Source organism: Lissotriton helveticus, chromosome 7 (genome assembly GCF_964261635.1).
Source record: "Lissotriton helveticus chromosome 7, aLisHel1.1, whole genome shotgun sequence".
NCBI lineage: Eukaryota > Metazoa > Chordata > Amphibia > Caudata > Salamandridae > Lissotriton > Lissotriton helveticus.
In genome coordinates, this window is record NC_136068.1 from 110,422,377 (window position 1) to 110,443,652 (window position 21,276).

Here is a 21,276-nt window from a genome sequence, read left to right on the forward strand (position 1 = left end):
GGTTTTCACTATGTAATTAATAGAACAAAAGGAAAGGGTTTCTTTTGATCCCCAAACAAAGGACATAGATGATGGGTTGTGGTCACCCCGGGTGATATTTCAAATATCTCACTTTAAGTAAATGAATCAGGGTTGGTGAGACAAAAATAAAGTTGATCACCGTTGACCAACCTCTGCCGGTAACAGTTGGGATGTCCCTGGTGGACATGACCGCAAGATAAATTGTTTAAAGATTAAAATCATAAATAAAGGAATTTATCAATTCACCCTGCAGCGTATGAATAATGTGCGATTCGTTGAATAAACGTGTGCTATGCTCTGGGAATCGACACCTGGAACAAAGGAGCAGGCCAAAGTCTTCCTCTGATAACCAAAGGGCTCACACCATCAGACACTAGGAATCTCTCCAGGAGGTCTCTAAACGATTGTAAAGGAGCTGAGCGGCGCTGATGGCAGCATTGTAAAGGTTAACAATTAGAAATCTAAGTGAATTGGTAAATACTGCAGCCAGGTTCAGTGAGCCAGTGTTAATGATTTTGACTTTGCAATCTATCTTCAAAGCAGTCAAAAAGGAGAATTTGGAGGGAGTGACTAAAACTTTCAACAGCGAATTAGCCCGCCAGACCTGCTTCATTCTAACTCAATATAATTATCAGTAACCAACCGCGGCCTGTGGAGGGTGTTACGGTGGGGCAGGAAGGCTGGACACTTATAACTCACCGACACATTTATAACTCACTGATTTTCTCAATCATTCACTCAACCACTCGTTCACACACAAGTTTATGCTTAACTCACTTATACACTCTCTTTCTATAACTCACTCTTGCTTGTTGCCTTTCTCACTCTCGGTCATCTCTTTTATTGGTTGCTCACACTTTCACTCATGCTAGCTTAGCGCTGACAGAAAAGCTTTCCTCTGAGAAAATGCTACTAGATAAAGGCAACTAGTCAAACAATAATATACAGGTAAGAAATAGCTAAGTTCCAAGTTAGTTATGGTGAAAAACATTTAATGTGTGGCGCCGCGGCTAGGACGACTGACTCCGGAATCTGGGGATCACGGTTCGATCCCTGGCACCGGCGGCAGGTTAGCCCAGCACCATGTGACTCTGGGCAATAGCTTGCTTAATCTTCCCGACGCCCCCCAGCGCCTAGAGACCCTTACGGGTGATTGGGCACTTTACAAATGTGGATTATTATTATTATCAAAAAAATCGCAAAATGACAAAAATTGAATGTAGAGGCCAACGGGTATTAGGAATAAGAGAATAAAAAGTATTAATTGCTATCATATAGACAACGCAAAAGAATGTGAAAAAAGTTAAAGTAGAGAATGTGAAAAGGGTTAAATTGTTCTCCGTGTGGTTGAATAGAACCAAGGCACCAGGTGCAACAGACAGACACCAGATGGTGGCTAACCCCTTCGAAATGTATGATATGGTGACTTGGAAACTTTTCTACAGGGAAAATATCTTCAAAGGAGAAAGCCTGAAGGCTGTAGCCAGTGTGGGAACCAAGCTATCATCTGGCATCCTGCAATAGCTTTAGATTTCCCACCATCAGGCTCAGAGCCATAAATAAGCCATTTTAAGCCCTCTGAGGATTCATCTTTTTTGGAAAAATTTGCAGGCTGTCCGCCTATCATCAAGTGGACGTTTTATTAAGTCCAAAGGTTTCCAAAAGTTCTGTTAGCACATCTTGCTTAAAGAAAAGTGTTCAAATATTTAGTCAATCATTGGTGGTAAAATATCGCCAATGCTAATACAATTCCCAGGTTTCTCATTTCTACTTCTTCAGCAAAGTGAGGTCTACATGCTCTGTGGTTTGAAAACTATCCCACTGAAACTGTGATTCGGGAGTAAATCTTAGTTGTATTTGTGCACAACTCTTCAAAGCTTCCCAAGGATTTTTCAGGTGTCTCCTGATGCACGCCCTGGAGAGAATCAAGTTGATATCATTAGGCACCACCTGTTGCAACACAACCTGTCTAGGAGCCAGACTAATAATTACAAGGAAGGTGGTCAGAAGCCAGGTGACCCTAAAAATTGTGAAGCTACAATGCCCCAAAGACATTTGCTGAGGGAGATTACTGACTGATCGGTGTGAAAGAAAACAGACACTTGGGAGGGCTCATGAAAGTCTAACGTGTAATAAAAACAAAAATAGCAAGTAAGCACCAAAATATTTTAAGTGCAATAGCAAGCAAAAACCAAATATTCTAAGTGCAATAGCAAGCAAGCACCAAAATATTCTAAGTGCAATTTGGCGTTTCAATGGACCAGAACTTCATTGCCTGATCAGTTGGAGCACTTAATGCTAAATTCTATACATTTCTGCCCTACCTTTATACAGTTTTTCTCAATGAAACACAGGAAGGACAAGACTCATCATCAAAAAGAAGCTTCAGAGAGATAATGAGCAAGTGCCAGGCTTTTCTTGTGGGAAGAATGTGAGGAGGCCTTGTGCAAAGATTTAATAAGCTATGGTAAAGAGTCTGACCACTAAATCAGCAGTTTCTTGCCAAGTAAGGCAATTTCAGAACAAGTCTACACTTACTTGAACAGTCCGGTTAAATGTGCAATGTACAACATGGGATAGCAAGGTGGCAGTTCATTAAAGTGTGTGTAAATGTGCAATAACACAATGGCTCTGGTAGTGCTTTAAGCAGGCATAAAAATTAATTCACAAATGTTTTTACAAAGAGTCAGGGCTACATTAAAATGCGTTCTCACCAGCCAGGAATTAGCAATGGCATTAGGACCTACAGAATCCTCTGTGTATTATGGAAAATATTAGCTTGTCGATTAAATATCTGGAACCCAGGTTACCAGAGGGGAGGTTCATTTGAAAGGAAATCCAGATACGAACAGCATTTTGAGAAGTTTTTAAGAAAAATTAAATGTGAGAGAATTGTATCTGTACCAGAAGAGGTAGCTTTTAAAGATCGTAATACACCCCAAAAACTGAAATTGTGATTGGACCTAATGTGTTCCATAATGAAGCCAACAAACCTACCGGTGTTCCAGATGAATTTTTATCAAAATTGTGGCGCAACGCAGGAATTGTGACAAAGATTATCAGTTTTTCTAATGATAAATGAATTTTTCTTACCATTTATCTGTGAAATTAGCTTAATGGTAAAGGTTCGATAACATCTCAAATTATAGAGCTCTAGATGACTGTGTGAAGCAGAAACAATCTTTATCTGTACATGGAGTCTTTGAGATACTTTTTATAGTTTTGTAAGGGGGCTAATGATCTGTAGATGAATGTTGTAAATGAGGGTCTTACACCATCTCTTTCAAAACTGAGCATTTTAGCCTTCTTTCTTTGTAGAGTGTTGATCTACCAAGTTACAGAGAGCTTTACAGCTTTTATTGGATTGCCTTCATGAGCTGTTGATGATGCTGTTTATTGATATATGTGAACCAGTTTGTTGTGATTGATTGAGAGTAGTCACCAAGATCAGACTTACAAAAGCTACATAAAATGAAATTTTCTAAGATGAGACCATCCTGCCCTAATAAAGAGCATGGAATTATGAAAGGAGAAAGGTGAGTTCTAGATTCAAGAGCATTCCCAAATTTTTATGTTAGAAATGGAAGGAAGTGATGTAAATCTAGAGCGCATAAATATTGTTTTATTGCTATGACGATTAGCCCAGCTCCAATGTTCCAATGAAAATTGACCCAAGAGTATATTGCAATAATCTAAAATAGAATAGTAATATAGGGCCAGATGTAGGTAATTCTATTTTACCGACTCATAAATACCGAATTTTACCGATTCGGTATTTATGAATCGGTAAAATAGAAGAAGGGAGATTTAGGTAAATTCGGTAATTGAATTACCGAATCTGTAAAAATCGGTATTTACCGAATCGGTAAATACCGATTCGGTATTGGCCATTGATTACTATGGGCCTTTGAAGCCCATAGGAATCAATGGGCATTACCGAATCGGTATTTACCGATTCGGTAAATACCGATTCCAGCAAGGGTGCAGGGGGTGTCACTTTGACACCCTCTAGCACCCCAATACAGGCATGTGTGCCATGTGGCACACAGATATGCCCTAAGGGCATGTCTGTCTGTCACATGGCATAGGTGTGCATGCACACATGTGCAAGCACACCTGGATTCGGTATTTTACCACCCAATTGGATTGGGTGGTAAAATACCGAATCTGAAAGGCCTTTGGGACTCAGAAGAGTCCCACCTACATCTAGAAGTTACCGAATCGGTAATTTTACCGATTCGGTATTTTACCGATTCGGTAAATTTACTGATTCGGTAAATTTACCGATTCGGTAAATTTACCGAATCGGTAAAATTGGCCCCCTACATCGAAAACCCAAATACCGGTCGGTAACGGCCGAATTCGGCCGTTACCGACCGGTATTTGGGCTCCTACATCTGGCCCCTAATCCTGTACACTAACAATTCAAAAAGTGTAGGATGTAAGTATAGTGATAAGGAACAGTGTCTCACTCTGACAGAGGTTCAAACTTAGATGTACATGTAGATTAGAATATTTATCAAGAACTGAGATACTGAAGTTATGGATTTTTTTAAAAAAATGCGCGGTTCTGAATAAAACATCTAAAACAACATTTTAAAAAATCATGAACATGGAAGTAGTAATATATGCGGTAAAGTACCCTCAACCATATCATTTAAGGGTACTCCAAGCCATCATGGAGTTTTGGGATCATATAGACGCATAAGGTTGAGTGATGTTAAAAGGTCATGGAATTCAGGGGTGACTGGCAGTATACTTTTTTATGAAGCTTGGGGGTAATATTATTCTTTATAGTATGTGTTTGTAATTCACCCGCTCCTTCTACAGCTTGTCAAGTTACGCTGTATCGTGTCGATTTTTGCTGTTCATGGCTTTTTAGTCACAAGTAGGGTTGGGAGTACTCACCTAATTTGGTGAAATGTAATCATGCGGAATTAACTAAAAATTCAGCAAGATCACGCTTGAATTATGTGAGAAGAGAAATTCTACAGTTACCTCTATTTGTTAGTGCAAAAGTGCCCTCTCACTTCCAAAATGCATGTGCATTGTGGGCAAAGAAATAGCCCCGATGCAAAAGAACATGAATAATGAGCGGCCTCTTTCACTCGCCAAATGTTCCCTGGGGGTAGGATTTTACCCCAACTTAATACCAATATTTAGGGACATTTTTTAGCACAAAATTCAGCAGAACACAAATAGCGATTGCGAGCAGCCACTCATTAAATGTACTCTCACATTATGAATATTTCCACAAATTTCTCTTAATTACTTGAGGTGGAGTAATTGAGTAATGATCTGAAATTCCACATTAGAGTAACAAAAGTATCAAAAGAACTTCAATTACTCTGGCATAATTGATATTATGGCCAGGCCTAATCAGAAGCAAATAGCATATTGAGATTTATGAGCCAAAATATGTATTGTTAAAATGTAGATTACAAATACCATAAAGAAACAGACTGTATATTAAATCACACAAATGGTTTAAGGTATCATATCTAGTTTGGTGTCACTTGCCAGAGCAAAAGCGTACTAATGCTTGGTAAGAGTAATTTCCAGGTATACATACCCTACTTTTAAATGTTTCAACCAACTCATCACCCTCAGAAAGACAATTTTGTTTTTTCAAACTCTATGTCCCAATCGCAGACTGTGTTTGGTTCCGTACACCTTCACAAACAGTTTAAAGGAAGACGGCCACCGGCTCTTGCTGACATCTTATGGACAGGGACGTTGTTATGTCACCACTCACTTTGAATAAGCTAAAGAATCTCGTGAAATTTCACAGTTTTAGTGTCAGCTTTTCCTTGTGTAAGATTGGTCCACCAGAGACTGCTATGAGCAGAAATTGTCTTCTGAATGTGGGCAGGAGACATATTGTCCTCAAACCTGTTTCCTGATGGTAATTCACATTTCTTTTGAGTGTGAGGTGTGCCATTCCATTCAAATATAATGTAAGATGCCTCTAAATATGCAAATGTCTTTTGAAATTTCAAGAAATGTCACAATTTTGATTTAAAATTTCAACCATCTCTAGTTCAGGTGTCAGATTTGCTTGTAATAAGAAAACAAATTAAAGGGGTTTACGCATGCTCAAAATATTATTTAGCTTACTTAGTGTTATTATAAATAGTATTGTCCTGCTTATGCTCATTGAGCTGATGTGGAATACTAATAGTGTTAAGTAACGCTCAGCAACCATAATACTTTATGAGGGCACTTGTTTTTCATTGATATAATCTTTCATACCCTCTGTCAATGCCTCCCAGGTATGCCGCCTTCTCCTGAGGTCCTTACTAGGGCTCCACCCACAAACCTCGTCATTGACTCTGAGACGCCCAGCAGCCTCAGGGCCCACTGGAAAGCCCCAAAAGGCCAGGTTCTGCACTACAAAGTGACGTGCTCCCAGACAACAAGCAACCTTCCTGTCCAAACGGTAAGTGTAACCATGTCTAAGAAATAATTTGTAAGATATAGCAATCTTTGTCCAAGAGGACATTGTAAGGTTGACTCTTAGTTTTGCCTTTTGACCCTTAGTGTATTTCAATTTGCTAGTATAGGGCTAGGAAAAACACAAGGAGTGAAAACTATCGAAAGTAATTTAGCATGTTTGAGTCTGTTTCTGAGCAACAAAGAGAAAGTCAGTTATAGCAATTGCTAACCAACATGCAAGCCTCGAAGTGATCCCATATGTAAGCCTTTGAGACATCCCATTTATAGGCCTCAGAGCTATACAACAGATAGGCATTAGACCTGTGCCTTATGTAATTGGAAAATTATGTATTTCTGCACTGTACAGGTGACTGTCTCTGGCAGGAGCAGCAGTGTCATTTTTCAACCTCTGGCCCCAGATACGGTATACCAGGTGACAGTGACTGCAATTTACAGCGGCGGACAAAGTGAAGCTGTATCTGCCTCGGGGCGAACAGGTAAGAATTTGTACAGACGTAGTAATCTTTATGGTTGCCAATCTGACCCTCACTGACACCCAATAACTGCTCATTCTCTCTGTGAAGAGGAAAGTGAGTGCCAAATGAAATCAGGTACAGAAGTTGTGTAATGGAGGCGTACTCAGAAACCATACCATCATTTATTTTAAGAGCTTTTAAATTGGAATTCTGATTGGTCTGTTAAATTCCAAATAATCTTTCAGAATTCTGAACACCGGTTGCTCTGTGTTGCATTTTCATGTGAATGAGCGTTTATTTGGGCAAGGCCCATCTCCGTGCACTAACTAAAATGTTGGATTTCCTTGCTGCTTATCCATGGGCATATGTGACACAAGACCCACTCCACCACCACCTGTGTGCCTGCTTTTACAGCTGAAAAACATTTCTGAAGTCTAGAACCGGAGTACAAACTATTTTGGAGGGAAAGCAACCTTTACAACGCAGTCTTTACATGGCACTACCTTTACAACGCAGTCATTAGATTGCAACATCCTTTACATCGCATTTCATTACAACGCAGCTATTACATCGCAGGTCACTACAACACATGTCATTACAACGCATGTCACTATAACGCAGGCATTAAATCGCAAGTCATTACAACGCATACCATTACAACGCATAGTACCCTTATACTATCCGACACTTACCCTACTGTTGCACTCACTGGAGTTAGAATAGTAATTTTTACCCCTACACTATCCAACACTTACCCCACTGTTGAACTCACTGGAGTTAGAATAGTAGTTTTTACACCTACACTATCCAACACTTACCTTAAATGCGATGTAATGGTATGCATTGTAATGGTATGCGTTGTAACGGTATAATGCGATGTAATGGAATGCGTTGTAAAGGTAGTTTCTAAAAATGCAATGTATTGGCCTGCAATGTAAAACAATGTGTTGTAAAGGATGTTGTGATGTAAAAACTATGCTGTAAAGGCATGCGCTGTAAATATATGCGTTGTAACGTCATACATTCATTTTGGAAAGGTCATTGGTTTTACTGCTTGCGGCTAATTCAGATTTTGCCTGTTTGCATTCAGACTAGCAATTAATTGGTAATATGTACCGTCCCATGTATGAAAGATTTTTTTGGTCCTCTTCTATTTGTCTTACTATTGGTAGCCTACCTGTCCAGTTTGGACTGTTTTCTGAACATTGTTTTAAGTTACAGTTTTAAGGGTTAGAGTGCTTTGAATGTGGATCATACATTTTCAGTATCTTTAAATGAGTGATATAACTAGTGCAAGTTATCTTCAAGGGCATTATTTCTTCTGAGGTTTTCAAAAAACTATTTTTGCTTGATTACAGCTATGTATATGGTTTACTGTTCCTGTTGCATGTTCCTCCTTCAAATTAATTTTTGTATTTCTCTCCTCATTAACATCATATTATCAATGGACGTTTTGGAAGTGGGGATCTTCGCCACTGTGATAGGAGACAGAGAGGCAGAGGTCTCTGCCCCTTGGTTTGTGAATAGCATTAAGCAGTACTAATGAAATACTAATGAAATAAATTAAATAAAAAAAAAAACAAAAAAACAGTACTAATGTAGAACTACTTTACGTGATTGAGGCTGCTGGGATTTCTTAGTAAGATGATGCAGGGCAAGAAAAGGTATTGGATGCAGTACAGAGGGTAAGACAAATCAACCCATGGAAAATATACATGAAGATTGAAAAATATTCTATAAACTAAACTGTCAGGTTCCTGTGAATTTCATCAAATATAATTGAATATTGCTTCCGGGCAGATACAATGTTGCCTCACAAACTGTTGCTTTCTTGTACAGTTAAATATTTTCATATTGTGCAGTAGCTGAATATCATTTGTTATACGACACATAATGCAGATCTTAAGCCTGACCTACAATTATGTCTGTCCTTTTTGTCTGTCTTTGATTCTTGTTCTTTATTCTTTTCATTCAGTATGTTTTATATTTTATTTGTTAAAACATTTCCTCTCAAGAACAACTGGGATTTAAAAATGGAGCCAGCTTTATTTCAGAATTTGGAAATCTGATTGTTCAATCAGTATTCTAAACTTTCCAAGCATTCAGAGTACCGATTAGGGATTCTGGAGTAAAATTTCAAATGAACAGATTTATGAATATTCCAGCACCCAGCAATCTCTCAAAGGGAATTTAAATATCACTTTGCAGGTCATTCACTGTGGAGGGCCAGAAGAGATTGGACAGATACTGTGACATCTGACTGAAGGGTCAGGATACCACTCTGAACATCCACAAGCATTAGTTTGTCAGGAGAATATTCAGCTTTCTTTTAGGCCTATTTTCCGGGAAACATCCTTTACCACGCAACTTTTACCACGCAGTGTTTTTACAACGCAGGTTTTACAACGAAAACCATTACAACGCATTGCACTGGGGAGCGCTCTAGGATAAGTAATTGTTTAATTTACTATCCAACACCTTCCCTACTATCCACGGGGACTGGAGTTGGAATAGTAAATTAAACTATTCACTATCCAGCACCCCCCAAAGCAATGCGTTGTAATGGATTGCGTTGTAAAACTTGCGTTGTAACAGCATGAGTGGTAAAAGCATGCGTTGTAACAACGTACATCCCTATTTTCCTTTTGAGCAATCTGCCTGCATGTGTGATAAAAGTCTGTGGGCTGAAATGACACTGATGTGGCAGCTGATGCTCATCCATTCTATATTTTTTTCAGCCACCTTACAAGTTCTGGATCTAAGCGTGTCCGAGGCCCAGCCATCTGTCCTGTGTGTGAAATGGAAGCCAAACCGGAGGATAACAGGCTATCGCATAGTTGCTCAAGCTCTGAAAGGTATCATTAATGCAGATTTCTTAACAGATTTACTCATTTCATGGGGCTAACTAATTTACTCCCAGCTCCTCATCTGTCCTCAGTAGTAATTATCTCATCCCTCCGGTGCCACAATTCCTCCACTTTACTTTGATGTCCAGTGCTTGTTTGTTACCACATTTGAGACATATCTCCTGATATCTAATTTGTTCTGTCCTTTCACATGTTCTGTCATTGGTGGTTCCCATATTTTGTCTTTGAATGTAGATCCATTTCTTTAGTCCTCTTCATATCTGATGTTCACTTGACCCTTCTCCACAGTCTGAAAAGATCCCGCATTCTAAACCCTTCAAAATGGGACTTGTGGTACAAAACAACAAAACATACGTAGACTCTGGGTGGTGATGCCATCCTACATTCATTGACAGACCTATGTTTGACAGTCAAATCAGTGAATTGTATTCATTTTCTTTACTACAGTGGAAAGTAAACCATCAACACACCTGTGCCCAAGTGCCACTTAATCACGTTAAGCAATAAAAAAAACCTTGAAATGCATCTCATATATTCTATCTCTAGCCCTTATTTTGACTACCACAGTTTTCTTGAGTTTCCTGTGGGCTAGATAATCTCTGGTATTTGTGAAAGCCACTGTTTTTGGAGCCAGGATATGTGGGGTATATGGAAAGATGGCATAGATGCTTTCTCCAATGTCATGATCCTTTACTGCATTCTTTACTACTATTTGTACTTTTTATTGCATCAATCTGTCACTTTAGAGTTGAACTAACTTGTTGTTGTTATTTAGATGGAAGTACCAAGGAGGAGAGACTGGGTTCCACCACTGACAGTCACTGCTTCCGGAATCTGGAGTCCCAGAGTGCCTACCGGATTAGTGTGTATGCCAAGCTACTGACGGTGGAAGGGCCAGCCAGCACCATAGTGCATTCAACTGGTAACTCCCTCCCCAGCTCCCTCCTTCATCCAACCTATCTGTGGTAAAATGGGTACACCTGAGGACATCAGTAGTGATGCTGTTTCCTCTCAGCAAGCCTACTACCCACTGTGTAACTGCTGCTCACTCCTTTCTTCTGCTTAACCAGTTCTGAGACCATGCCAGATGTGCATTCTGTTGACAGTGTTTGTTACAGACTTCAGTTTCCCTTGTTTAATTGTAAAAATTGTAAAAACAGTGGTGCTTTTAGTCAAATGTACTTTAAGATTGATTTGGCTGATTGCATGCTGCTTTTTTTACAGTTAAAAAATATTAGTAGGTTAGAAAAAAATGCTGATTCCTGTGTTTACATTTTATTTTATGTTAGGCATGTTTTCAAATAAAAAATGCATTGGCCATTTGTCTTCGTCCCATCTTGATGTTTAGTGGTTTTTTGGCTCCATACCTTTTGTATCTATCATAGGGTTAATTGTTGTGCTGGGTGAAGGTCTCTATGCCAGCTTCATGTAATAGAGGGTCAGTAAATTCGAATCAATCAATCATTACATTTCTAAAGCGCGCTACATACCCGATAGGGTCTCAAGGCGCTAGGAGGTGGGGGGCTCAAAGAGCCAGGTCTTGAGGAGTCTTTTGAAGGCCAGTAGGTCCTGGGTCTGTCGTAGGTTGGTTGGGAGGGTGTTCCAGGTCTTGGCGGCGATGTAGGAGAAGGATCTTCCGCCAGCTGTGGTTTTCCGGATGCGTGGGACTGTAGCGAGGGAGAGGTTGGCTGAGCGGAGGCTTCGGGAGGGGGTGTGGAAGCTGAGTCGGTTGTTGAGGTATGTAGGTCCGGTGTTGTGGAGTGCTTTGTGTGCGTGGATGAGGAGCTTGAAGGTGATCCTCTTGTTGACGGGGAGCCAGTGCAGGCCTCTGAGGTGGGGTGTGATGTGACTGTGACAGGGGGCGTCGAGGATCAGTCGAGCTGAGGCGTTCTGGACTTGTTGTAGTCGTCTTAGGAGCTTGTTAGTAGTTCCTGAGTAGAGGGCGTTCCCGTAGTCGAGTCGGCTGGTGACGAGGGCTTGGGTGACGGTCTTTCTCGTGTCGATAGGGATCCATTTGAAGATTCTGCGGAGCATTCAGAGGGTGTTGAAGCAGGACGCGGAGACGGCGTTGACTTGCCTGGTCATGGAGAGGGTGGAGTCGAGGATGACCCCCAGGTTGCGTGCGTGGTCCGTGGGTTCCGGGGCTGTGCCTAGTGAAGTGGGCCACCAGGAGTCGTCCCAGACCGTATCCCCTTGATATTTTCGAGGCTCTTTGATCTCCATGCCTGCATGATGTGTCAGATGGCCATTGGTCCCCGTAAGGAGAAGGCTGTTGTTCTTCATCCCCACGTAATGTTTTAGAGGGTCATTGATCCCCTTGCCTGCTTGATGCATCAGATGGTCATTGGCCGCCATATAGAGAAAGTTTTTGTTCTTCATCCTCGCTTGATGTTTTAGAGTGTCATTTATATGCATGCCTGCTTGATGCGTTAGATGGTCATTGGCCGCCATATAGAGAAAGTTCTTGTTCTTCATCCTCGCTTGATGTTTTATATGCATGCCTGCTTGATGTGTTAGATGGACATTTGTCTCCATATAGATATGGTTGTTACTTTTCATCCTCACTTGATGTTTTAGAGGGTTATTGATCTCCAGGCCTGCTTGACGTATCAGAGGGACCTGATAGTAAAGGTTCATATTCTTCATCCTCACTTGATGTTTTAGATGGCCATTGATATCCATGCCTGCTTCGTCTGTCAGATGGTGAGTGGTTTTCATATAGAGAAGGTTGTTGTTTTTCATCCTCATGTGATGTTCTTCTTAAATCTTGTGCCTGCCCTCACCTTATCAGCCAGTTGATTTTCTTTGTATGCCATTTATCTGAGGGTTAATTTCGATGCTTGGCTGATGAAGCAGTAGATACTTGGTCTCTGTGCCTCCTTGATTTGTCAGAAGATAATTTGTCTCCTAGACTTTCAGCAAGCTTTCAGATTTTGTTTATGCCAGTTCACTTCTCTTAAGGTACATCAATTTTCAAAGGAACTGTTCTGGTATTGGTACAAGAATAAAATGCTGTTCCATACTTCTCAAGCAAATAGTTTATTTTACAAACCCCTTCTTTCATGAGCAAGACACTTGAGGATCACAGGCATTTCTCCAGTCAGGCATGATACAGTATTTACACCACTTACAGCAGGTGTTTAGATGTTTCCTGCTAGCATGAAGTATTTACATAGCTCCACTGGAGGTTTCTTGATATAGCTGGGTAACCCTGAGTGTTGTGTATCTCTCTCCACAGCCGCTGCCACGATGAAGGTGCAACCTGCTCGCGGATTCGTTCCAGGCAGAATGTCAGGTAAATCATCCAGAAGCCACCGATGCCGCTGCACGATGAAGCCTGATATTTCTTGTGTTCCAAAGATACAGCGCATTGACATATATGAGATCGCAGAGGCCACTAATGAGTGAAGTCAACTGAGGCACATGAGATCGTGGAGGCTGGTAGCGAGTGTGGATCTACTGAAGACCCTTTAATGTAGGATGGCGATTTGTGGCAGTGTATGGAAGTGTATGAGGCTGCTACATGTGGCATTGAGACAACATTGGCTTGAGTAGCATATTTCTGGTGCCCTGGTTTGCAATGATCGGAGGTCCTCGGTGACCACTGATCCAGCCTTTTCATTGCTTCCACTGGCTGCTGTGGCTGGCCCACGCCTCGGTACAGCTCTTTACTTGATGCTTGGCCTCTAGGTGCACTGCATGTAACTGGAACCAGTTCACGTACTCACACTTTTACAATGTTTATTTACAAATAGGGATATGTTCACTAGTTCACAGAACTAAACATTCTACTTTTACTAAACATTCTACTTTTATCTTCCAGCAACGTGTCCCATTATCAGTCAGTCGTCAGAAGGAGAATCTGCTCTGAGAGGTATTGTGCATGTACATGGACTGCCCCACATGAACAGTTGTGCATACGCTATTTCGTTGAGTGCTTTTATGTGTGGGTGCTTGTCAGACATGCCTCTGGGCATTGGTGTGTGTGTGTGACGTGCGTTTCTGACTATGTGTCCATTTACGTGTGTCTATTGATGTGTGTGCTTTATGTTCTTGATGCTGTGTACGTATGTGTGTGTGTATGAGAGAGAGAGAGAGAAAGATGTTTCACCATTGACAGGCACTCTAATAATACAGTAGGATAGTGGTTTTCATATAATTGAAAGATTTAAAATGATGGACTGCCCCAAACATTTTCATTGTAGGTACTCACTATATATTTTGAATTATTTTTAGAGTTTTCTATAGCGCTTGCTGGACCCAAAGGTAACTGAGCACTTTACATGTTTAGAGGTATAGGGCCAGATGTAGGTAATCTCAATTTACCTATTCTTAAATACCGAATTTTACTGATTCGGTATTTAAGAATAGGTAAATGGGATGTAGATAATTTTTCGGTAACAATTACCGAACCGGTAAGATTTGGTAATTAAGAATGGGTATTTACCGATTCGAAATACCGATTCAGTAATTCCCATTCATTCCTATGGGCCTGGAGGCCCATAGGAACGAATGGGAATTACCGATTCGGTATTTACCGATTCGGTAAATACCGATTCAGTAATTCCAATTCATTCCTATGGGCCTGGAGGCCCATAGGAACGAATGGGAATTACTGATTTGGTATTTACCGATTTGGTAAATACCGAATCGGTAATAGGGGGAACCCTATCAAGGGTGGCAGGGTGTCACATTGACACCCTGTTGCACCCCTGAATAGTGCATGGGTGCACATGTGGCACACATACATGCCCTAAGGGCATGTATGTGGGAAACGGCCACTACAACGAAGCCGTTTCCATGAAATCCTTAACCACGCATGCAGTACAACGCATGCGTGGTTACCACTAAAGCCTTTACCACGCATACCTTTACTACAAGGTTTGTAGTAAAGGCATATGTGGTAAAGGTAAAAAATAAAAAAAGGGGGGCTTGGGGGGTCTACCCCCCCAAAAAAACTCACCAGAAGTCACGTCGGGTTATGCAGATAATCAGCGTCGTTTAAGAGAAATCGGGAAAAAAAATTCTGTTTCCTCTTAACGACGTATGACGTCACCACGCAATTATTCGAGTTAAAGGTTATGCGTGGAAAACGAATTCCGTTGTAACGCATGCGTGGTAAAGGCATGCGTTGCAACGGAATTCGTTGTAATATCATACATTCGTGACTTCTGCCACATGGCACTGAATAAAAAGCACAAAATTGCTTTTTAAAAGGCATTCGGAATTTACCACCAACTAATAGTTGGTGGTAAATAACAAATCCTTAAATGTAAAAAAACACTCACTTGAGTGCTCTCTACATTAAGGATTCGGTAATTTACCGAATCAGTATGTTAAGAAGTTGGTAATTTACCGATTCCTTAAATTACCGATTCGGTAAATTACAGGATTCTACAGTTTGGCTACTTACGAAATTCTGTAATTTCGACCGTTATCGACCGGAATTAGGCTTCCTACATCTGGCCCTAAGTTTGCACAAGTACATGGTGAGAGGTAAAAAGGCATTGCATTAAATCGTATACAAAAAATTGATAGGAGCACATGGTATTCTAACATCCACGGTAAAAGTCAATAAAGTCATCTGGTGCTGGGGAGGAGGATAGCATTTTTGGTTAGGAATCCGACTGGAAATTGACCAGGCATATTTTGGCCTCTGCTGGCATACTGTGGCCTCCATTAACACAATATTTTTCACTGTATAACGGAGTGTTATTGTGATAAAGGGTACTGATCCCTTTCACTGCCAGTAGCCACGTACAGGTGCATCGTTGTGATAGTTTCACCATAGACACATTATACCATTGTGCATCTGTTCTGTTTTCTAATTAGAGTCTACGGTGCTCTGGTTTTTATAAGTTTATATAATATGTTACAGGTATATATTAGGAGGGATGTTTGTCGTTGCATTGGCAAAAGGTTCTCTGCACAGGCTACCATTTTTCCAGTATGTATGATTCAGCTGCCATGATGTGTCAGTAGCTGCTGCTTGGTTTTTTTTAGGTCTCGCCTGTCGATGCGCATGCGCATCGAGCAAGCGAGACTATAGGGGCTCATCGACTCTTTATCTAACTTGCAAGGAATCGTGGCGATTCCTTGCAGTGCCCGTGACTTTTAAGCTCAATGCGCATGTGCATTGAGCTTAAAAGCGCGTGCACAGCCGCCCGCATTCCTCCGACACCTTTGAAGTGAAGCTTAGCTTCACTTCAAAGGCCCGGCTTCTTCACACCCACATGCCGCTCTGCCCCGCTCCGCCCCCTCCCCTGAGTCAGCACTGCAGAGAAAGCCGCCTCACGCTTTGAAGCCTGTGCATCGGCCATTATCTTTCGCCTTCCTTCTCGCTCACTTAAAATGGCTTTCCAGTCACCACGGGTGGCGGCAACACGAAGCGCAAGTCTTTTGTTGCTTCGAACGAGATATGCAAGTAGCCAGCCTGAACGCCTCACCCCGGATTCCTCTGTTTGTACACGCTTGATATATTTTATTCCTGCAGTATTTGTTAGGCTTCGGTGGGAGAAATGACACTCATTTCGCGTACACAAATGTTTTTTTGAATCTGAGCATATTTATACAGAAGCCCTTGTGTTGTATGGAAATGAGATTAAACGTGTATTACCACCTCCGAACCTTATTGTTTTTATTCTTTTCTATTTGCCTCGTACAACGCATTTTGCACCTTCAATACAAGAACTATCGCATATGGCTTGAATCTGAGCATATTTATACAGAAGCCCTTGTGTTGTATGGAAATGAGATTAAACGTGTATTACCACCTCCGAACCTTATTGTTTTTATTCTTTTCTATTTGCCTCGTACAACGCATTTTGCACCTTCAATACAAGAACTATCGCATATGGCTACACGTCTAGGCAGGAGGAGTACATGATTTCGAGAATGCCCTATTAAACTGCATTATTTTGGCGTATACCATAAAATCGGTGCAACTCCCACGGTCTGACTACCAGTTACAGTCCCCAGGGGGTTATTTCTCCATAAGACCCTAGTACTGTTCGTGGTCTTTGCAGTTGTGTCGCACGTGCATTCGGCTTCTGTGTACGACTCCGGCCTCAGTCTCTACCTGGGGGAGGGGGTGGGCTGGGCAGCTCGGTTCTCCTGCCTGTGAGCGTCGCACGCACTATGCTTGTCGCAGCTCTACACAATGCTTGTCGCAGCTCTACACATTTCACGCACCGGGCGCCACGTGTTTGAGTATATCTCACGCACCCTGAATCTCGTACAGGCATGGTACCGGTGTTCACCTCACACACTTTGTTTTTGAGAGTCACACACAACACGCTTATGTTTCCGAGTATCTCACACTATTCCTGCGTCTGTGAGCATCTTCCATGTTATTTTTTTCATTTATTTTATTTAATGCGATTTTATATAGCGCGAATATTATCCAAGGTGTCAGAGCGCTTTACAGGGGCATCACAGGCACACACCAGGCGTCTCGAGAGCGTCAGACTCGCCCATACTCGGCGTCTATCTCACACCCGTGTGTGTGAGCCTCTCGCGCTCTGAGCGGTTCACACGCACTGTACACGCTCGTATTCTCACACCAGGGTTACCCTGTGTGGTAAAATCACACACAGGGCTCGTTTGTTGGCACCTCACACCAGTTTCCCATGTTAAACGATCTTTTCCCACCTCACACTTCTGTGTTTCTATTCCTTCTCCACCTTCCCGTGTGTGAGGAGCCCCACGCATTACATACAAAATGCTTCATGTGTTTGTCTCCCACATACTTGAGTTTGTTGTGCTTGTGTTGTGAGCATCTCATGCACTGCTCTTTTGTGACCTCGTGCGGTGTACTCGCTTGGAAATGTTTCTCACAGTTTTCAAGTATCTCCCTCGGGCTCTCGTGCTGTGTTCATCGCAAACACCACACTTCTGAGTACCACCCACACACAGCCACCTCGTTCTGTATATCGAACTATGCTCATCATTGTGCATTTCCCGCTCCACATCAGGGCTTCTCGCGCGTGTACCTGTATCTCACACACGCCCGCGCATCCTAGCATCTGGCATGCTGCAAGCTTTTCATATTTGTAAGGTTCTCGCACCGTGCGTCTCCTTTTGCACCTCACTATGATACAGGCGTGAGGCGTCTCATAACTCACTCACCCTCACTCACACTCACTCACACTCAGTCACTCTCACTCACACTCAGTCACCCTCACTCACCCTCACTCACCCTCACTCACCCTCAACCCCTCACTCACCCTCACTCATCCTCACTCACCCTCAACACCTCACCCTCACCCTCACCCACCCTCAACCCCTCACCCTAACTCACAATAACCCTCCCTCACCCTCACCCTCACTCACTCTCACTCTCACTCACCCTCAACACCTCACTCACCCTCAACACCTCACTCACACTCAACTCCTCACTCACCCCCACCCTCACTCACCCTCAACACCTCACCCTCACACAGTGCAATAGGTCTCACAGGATTTTTAGTTAAAGCTTTTACAAATGTTTATTGCTTTTTTGATTTGTAATTCTTTAGCATTGGCTACAAAAAATAAAAATGCAAAATATTTACAACAAAAAACCCATAAACAATTCTAAATGCACTAACTCTAATGCTGCGAGACCTATTGCATTTCCAATGCTTGTTATGGAAATGGCCCTCTTCCTCTTGCCACTCCTTCTGGCCGACCTTAACTCTTAGAGCATGATTTAAATGCTCTGCTTTGGGCCATCGCTGTGTCTAACTCATTGCTGACTTCTAGGTTCTGATCTTGGCTGGTATCTTCCAGACTTTTGGGCTCCTGAGTATTTCTAGTTCCATTTGGATGCAGTAACATGAGGAAATGGTGATTCTTCTCTGTCTGTATTAGCCCATGTCCTCTTTTCATTCTTCTAGTCTGTGTGTTGTTCACTGTCTCTTTTCATCCTTTCACCCCCGTCTTAGCTCACTGTCTCTTTTCATTCTTCCACCCTGTGTTATCTCACTGTCTCTTTTCAGTCTTCAACCCTTTAGTTAGCCTACAGTCTCCTTTCATTCTTAAACCCCTGGGTTATCACACTGCCTCTTTCATTTTCTACTCCTGTGTTAGCTGACTTTCTCTTTTCATTCTTATACTCTTTGTTAGCTAACTGTCTCTTTCCATTCTTCTCCTCTATGTTCGCCTACTGTCTCTTTTCATTCTTCCACCGTTTTATCAGCCCACTGTCTCTTTTCATACTTCTAGTCTGTTAGCTCACTGACACTTTTCATTCTTCCTCCCTGTGTTATCTCACTGTCTGTTTTCATTCTTCCACCATTGTGTTAGCTCACTGTCTCTTTTCATTCTTCCGCCCTTATGTTTGCTCACTCTCTTTCCATGTTTCTACCCCCGTCTTAGCTCACTCTCTTTTCATTTGTACACCCAGTATTGCCCTGCTGTCTCTCTTTTCTTTGTTACACCCCTCTGTTAGCCCTCTGTCTGTTTTCCTATCTTAGATGTGTGTGTTAGTCCACTGTCCCTTTTCTTTTCATTCTTTTGGCTCTATGTTAGATCACTGTTTTTTATTCTTAAACCTCTGTGTTAGCCCAATTACTATTTTCATTGTAACTCCCGTGTTAGCTCAGTTTTTTTTTAATTCTAGTTCGTGTTAGCTCAGTGTCTCTTTTCATTCTTGCACCCCTTTGTTAGCCCACTATTTCTTCTCACTCTCTCATCTGTGCACACAGATGTAAGATATGAGGGGCTTAGATCCAAAATCCCTGGTGGATAACAATGCACACTCTGGGCCTGATTCAGAAAGGTAAACTTTCACTTTTAGTGTAAGTTTACTATTTTTTTGCTATTTACAAACTACGAATGTATTTTTACTTGTAGTATCTTTATGACTGCAGACAACTCTGCACATAAACAGATAGGACAGCCTCTGCATTCGTAAAGATACTACACCTAAACCTACATTCCTAGTTTGTGAATTGCACAAAAATAGTAATTTTAGACCAAAAGTGTATGTTTACCTATGTAAGCAAGGCCCTGAGAGTGCTACTTGCTCTAAGTAACATGACATCTCCTACCTAGCCCCACCTGAGAAGCCAAATAGGTCAGTTGTTCTCCTTATTTATTGTTTGAAGGTCTTCTCTATCTACAGGAGTCTGGGCCTGCTCTGCGGCAGCAGGCCAGGGGTGGAGGAGCTGTCTCTCCTCTGCCTCCAAAGCATGCAGCCTCCTCGAGCTCTGTCTATCTATCCTGTCTTTTGTCTGTCCTAGAGGCACAGTGCTCAACACGCAATCAGTGTCAGGAAGCCGGGAAAGTTATGGAAGGTTCACTCCAGCATTGAATACACCACACTTAGGCCAGAACATCTGTCCCTGCCCAGGCCTAGGGCCAATGATTAATTTTCAAAAACATAAGTGCAGGAGCCCTCGTCAGGACACCACTGCAGTTTGCACCACACATTGCCCCTCCCAGCGCTGCCAAAGACAGTACTAACGCAATTACTAATTACCACACTTCTACAATTGTTACGATTCAGTCTATTCCAGGCCCCCAAAGCTATAAGAATGGCTCGGGCTGCAGTCAATAGTCATTTTTAAAGTATATTGAATTAATAAACAACTGTTGTTGTGCTCATCTTTAATTTAGACAGACAGCACCACCCTGTGGCAGACTGTTCCAAGCCCAGGTGTTGACAACTAAGTGCCGGTGCCGAACACCGGAAACCACTGGCTCAAATCAAGCGCTTCCTAGGGCTGATCTCTGTGCAGACGGATGCTTCTTTAAGAAGATTCCACGCACGATGGACCATTACAGTGGGACATACTACAAATCTGTGAAACACATCAGAAAATAAAGCTTTCACAGCCTAGTGATAGAACACACTCTGTGGAAACACAGGTAACACATTCAGTGTAACACAAGTAGCTCCTCCCTCCACTTTGCAACAGGAATGGTTCACCCCACCTGCCTCTCACCTACAACCCTGGTCCCTGACACAGAATGGAAGCCTGGTAAACACAATCTAGCATTTCACTCATAACCATTACTTTTGTCTTAAAACTGTATGGCTTAGATATTAAAATAACACAGAGAAACATACACTTGACTTAATCAAAAGATCATCCTTCAAAGAAAATATAAACTTCCCTACCCACCTTGGAGAAGGTGTTCCTCACTGCTTACTGCCAGCTCTATCAAAAGAGGTATGCCTTTGTACTTTTTGCACCCCCTTCAGAGAACTGCATAGAATTTCCACGTTATATGTATGCCAGTGGGGCCCACTTAGCCTTTCATCCTTCCAGGCTACTTAAAACGAATCCCATTGAGCTAGGTGACAATGTTATTATCATAGTGTCAAAGGGCATTTTAGTTTTGAGAGGCAAATGATAAATGGGAAATATTGTTATAGTCCATATCTTCACCCCCTGGGATGCGCTGAGAGATAAGGGGTCACAGGGAGCCTTAATGAAGCCGCTGAAAGGAACAGATGCAGGGGCCGGGCAGGAGATAGCGTGCCAGGGCTA

At 42.0% G+C, this 21,276-nt stretch overlaps 1 protein-coding gene across 1 annotated transcript in view; it reads left to right on the forward strand.

The window, feature by feature from the left end:
- Positions 1-21,276, forward strand: part of COL20A1 (collagen type XX alpha 1 chain) — a 511,940-nt gene that overhangs the window by 304,165 nt on the left and 186,499 nt on the right. Inside the window, exons 19-24 of the mRNA XM_078651638.1 lie at positions 6,294-6,460; positions 6,824-6,953; positions 9,671-9,787; positions 10,575-10,721; positions 13,038-13,094; positions 13,623-13,673. Of these exons, the coding sequence (XP_078507764.1) occupies positions 6,294-6,460; positions 6,824-6,953; positions 9,671-9,787; positions 10,575-10,721; positions 13,038-13,094; positions 13,623-13,673 (669 nt within the window). The remainder of the gene's footprint in view (positions 1-6,293; positions 6,461-6,823; positions 6,954-9,670; positions 9,788-10,574; positions 10,722-13,037; positions 13,095-13,622; positions 13,674-21,276) is intronic.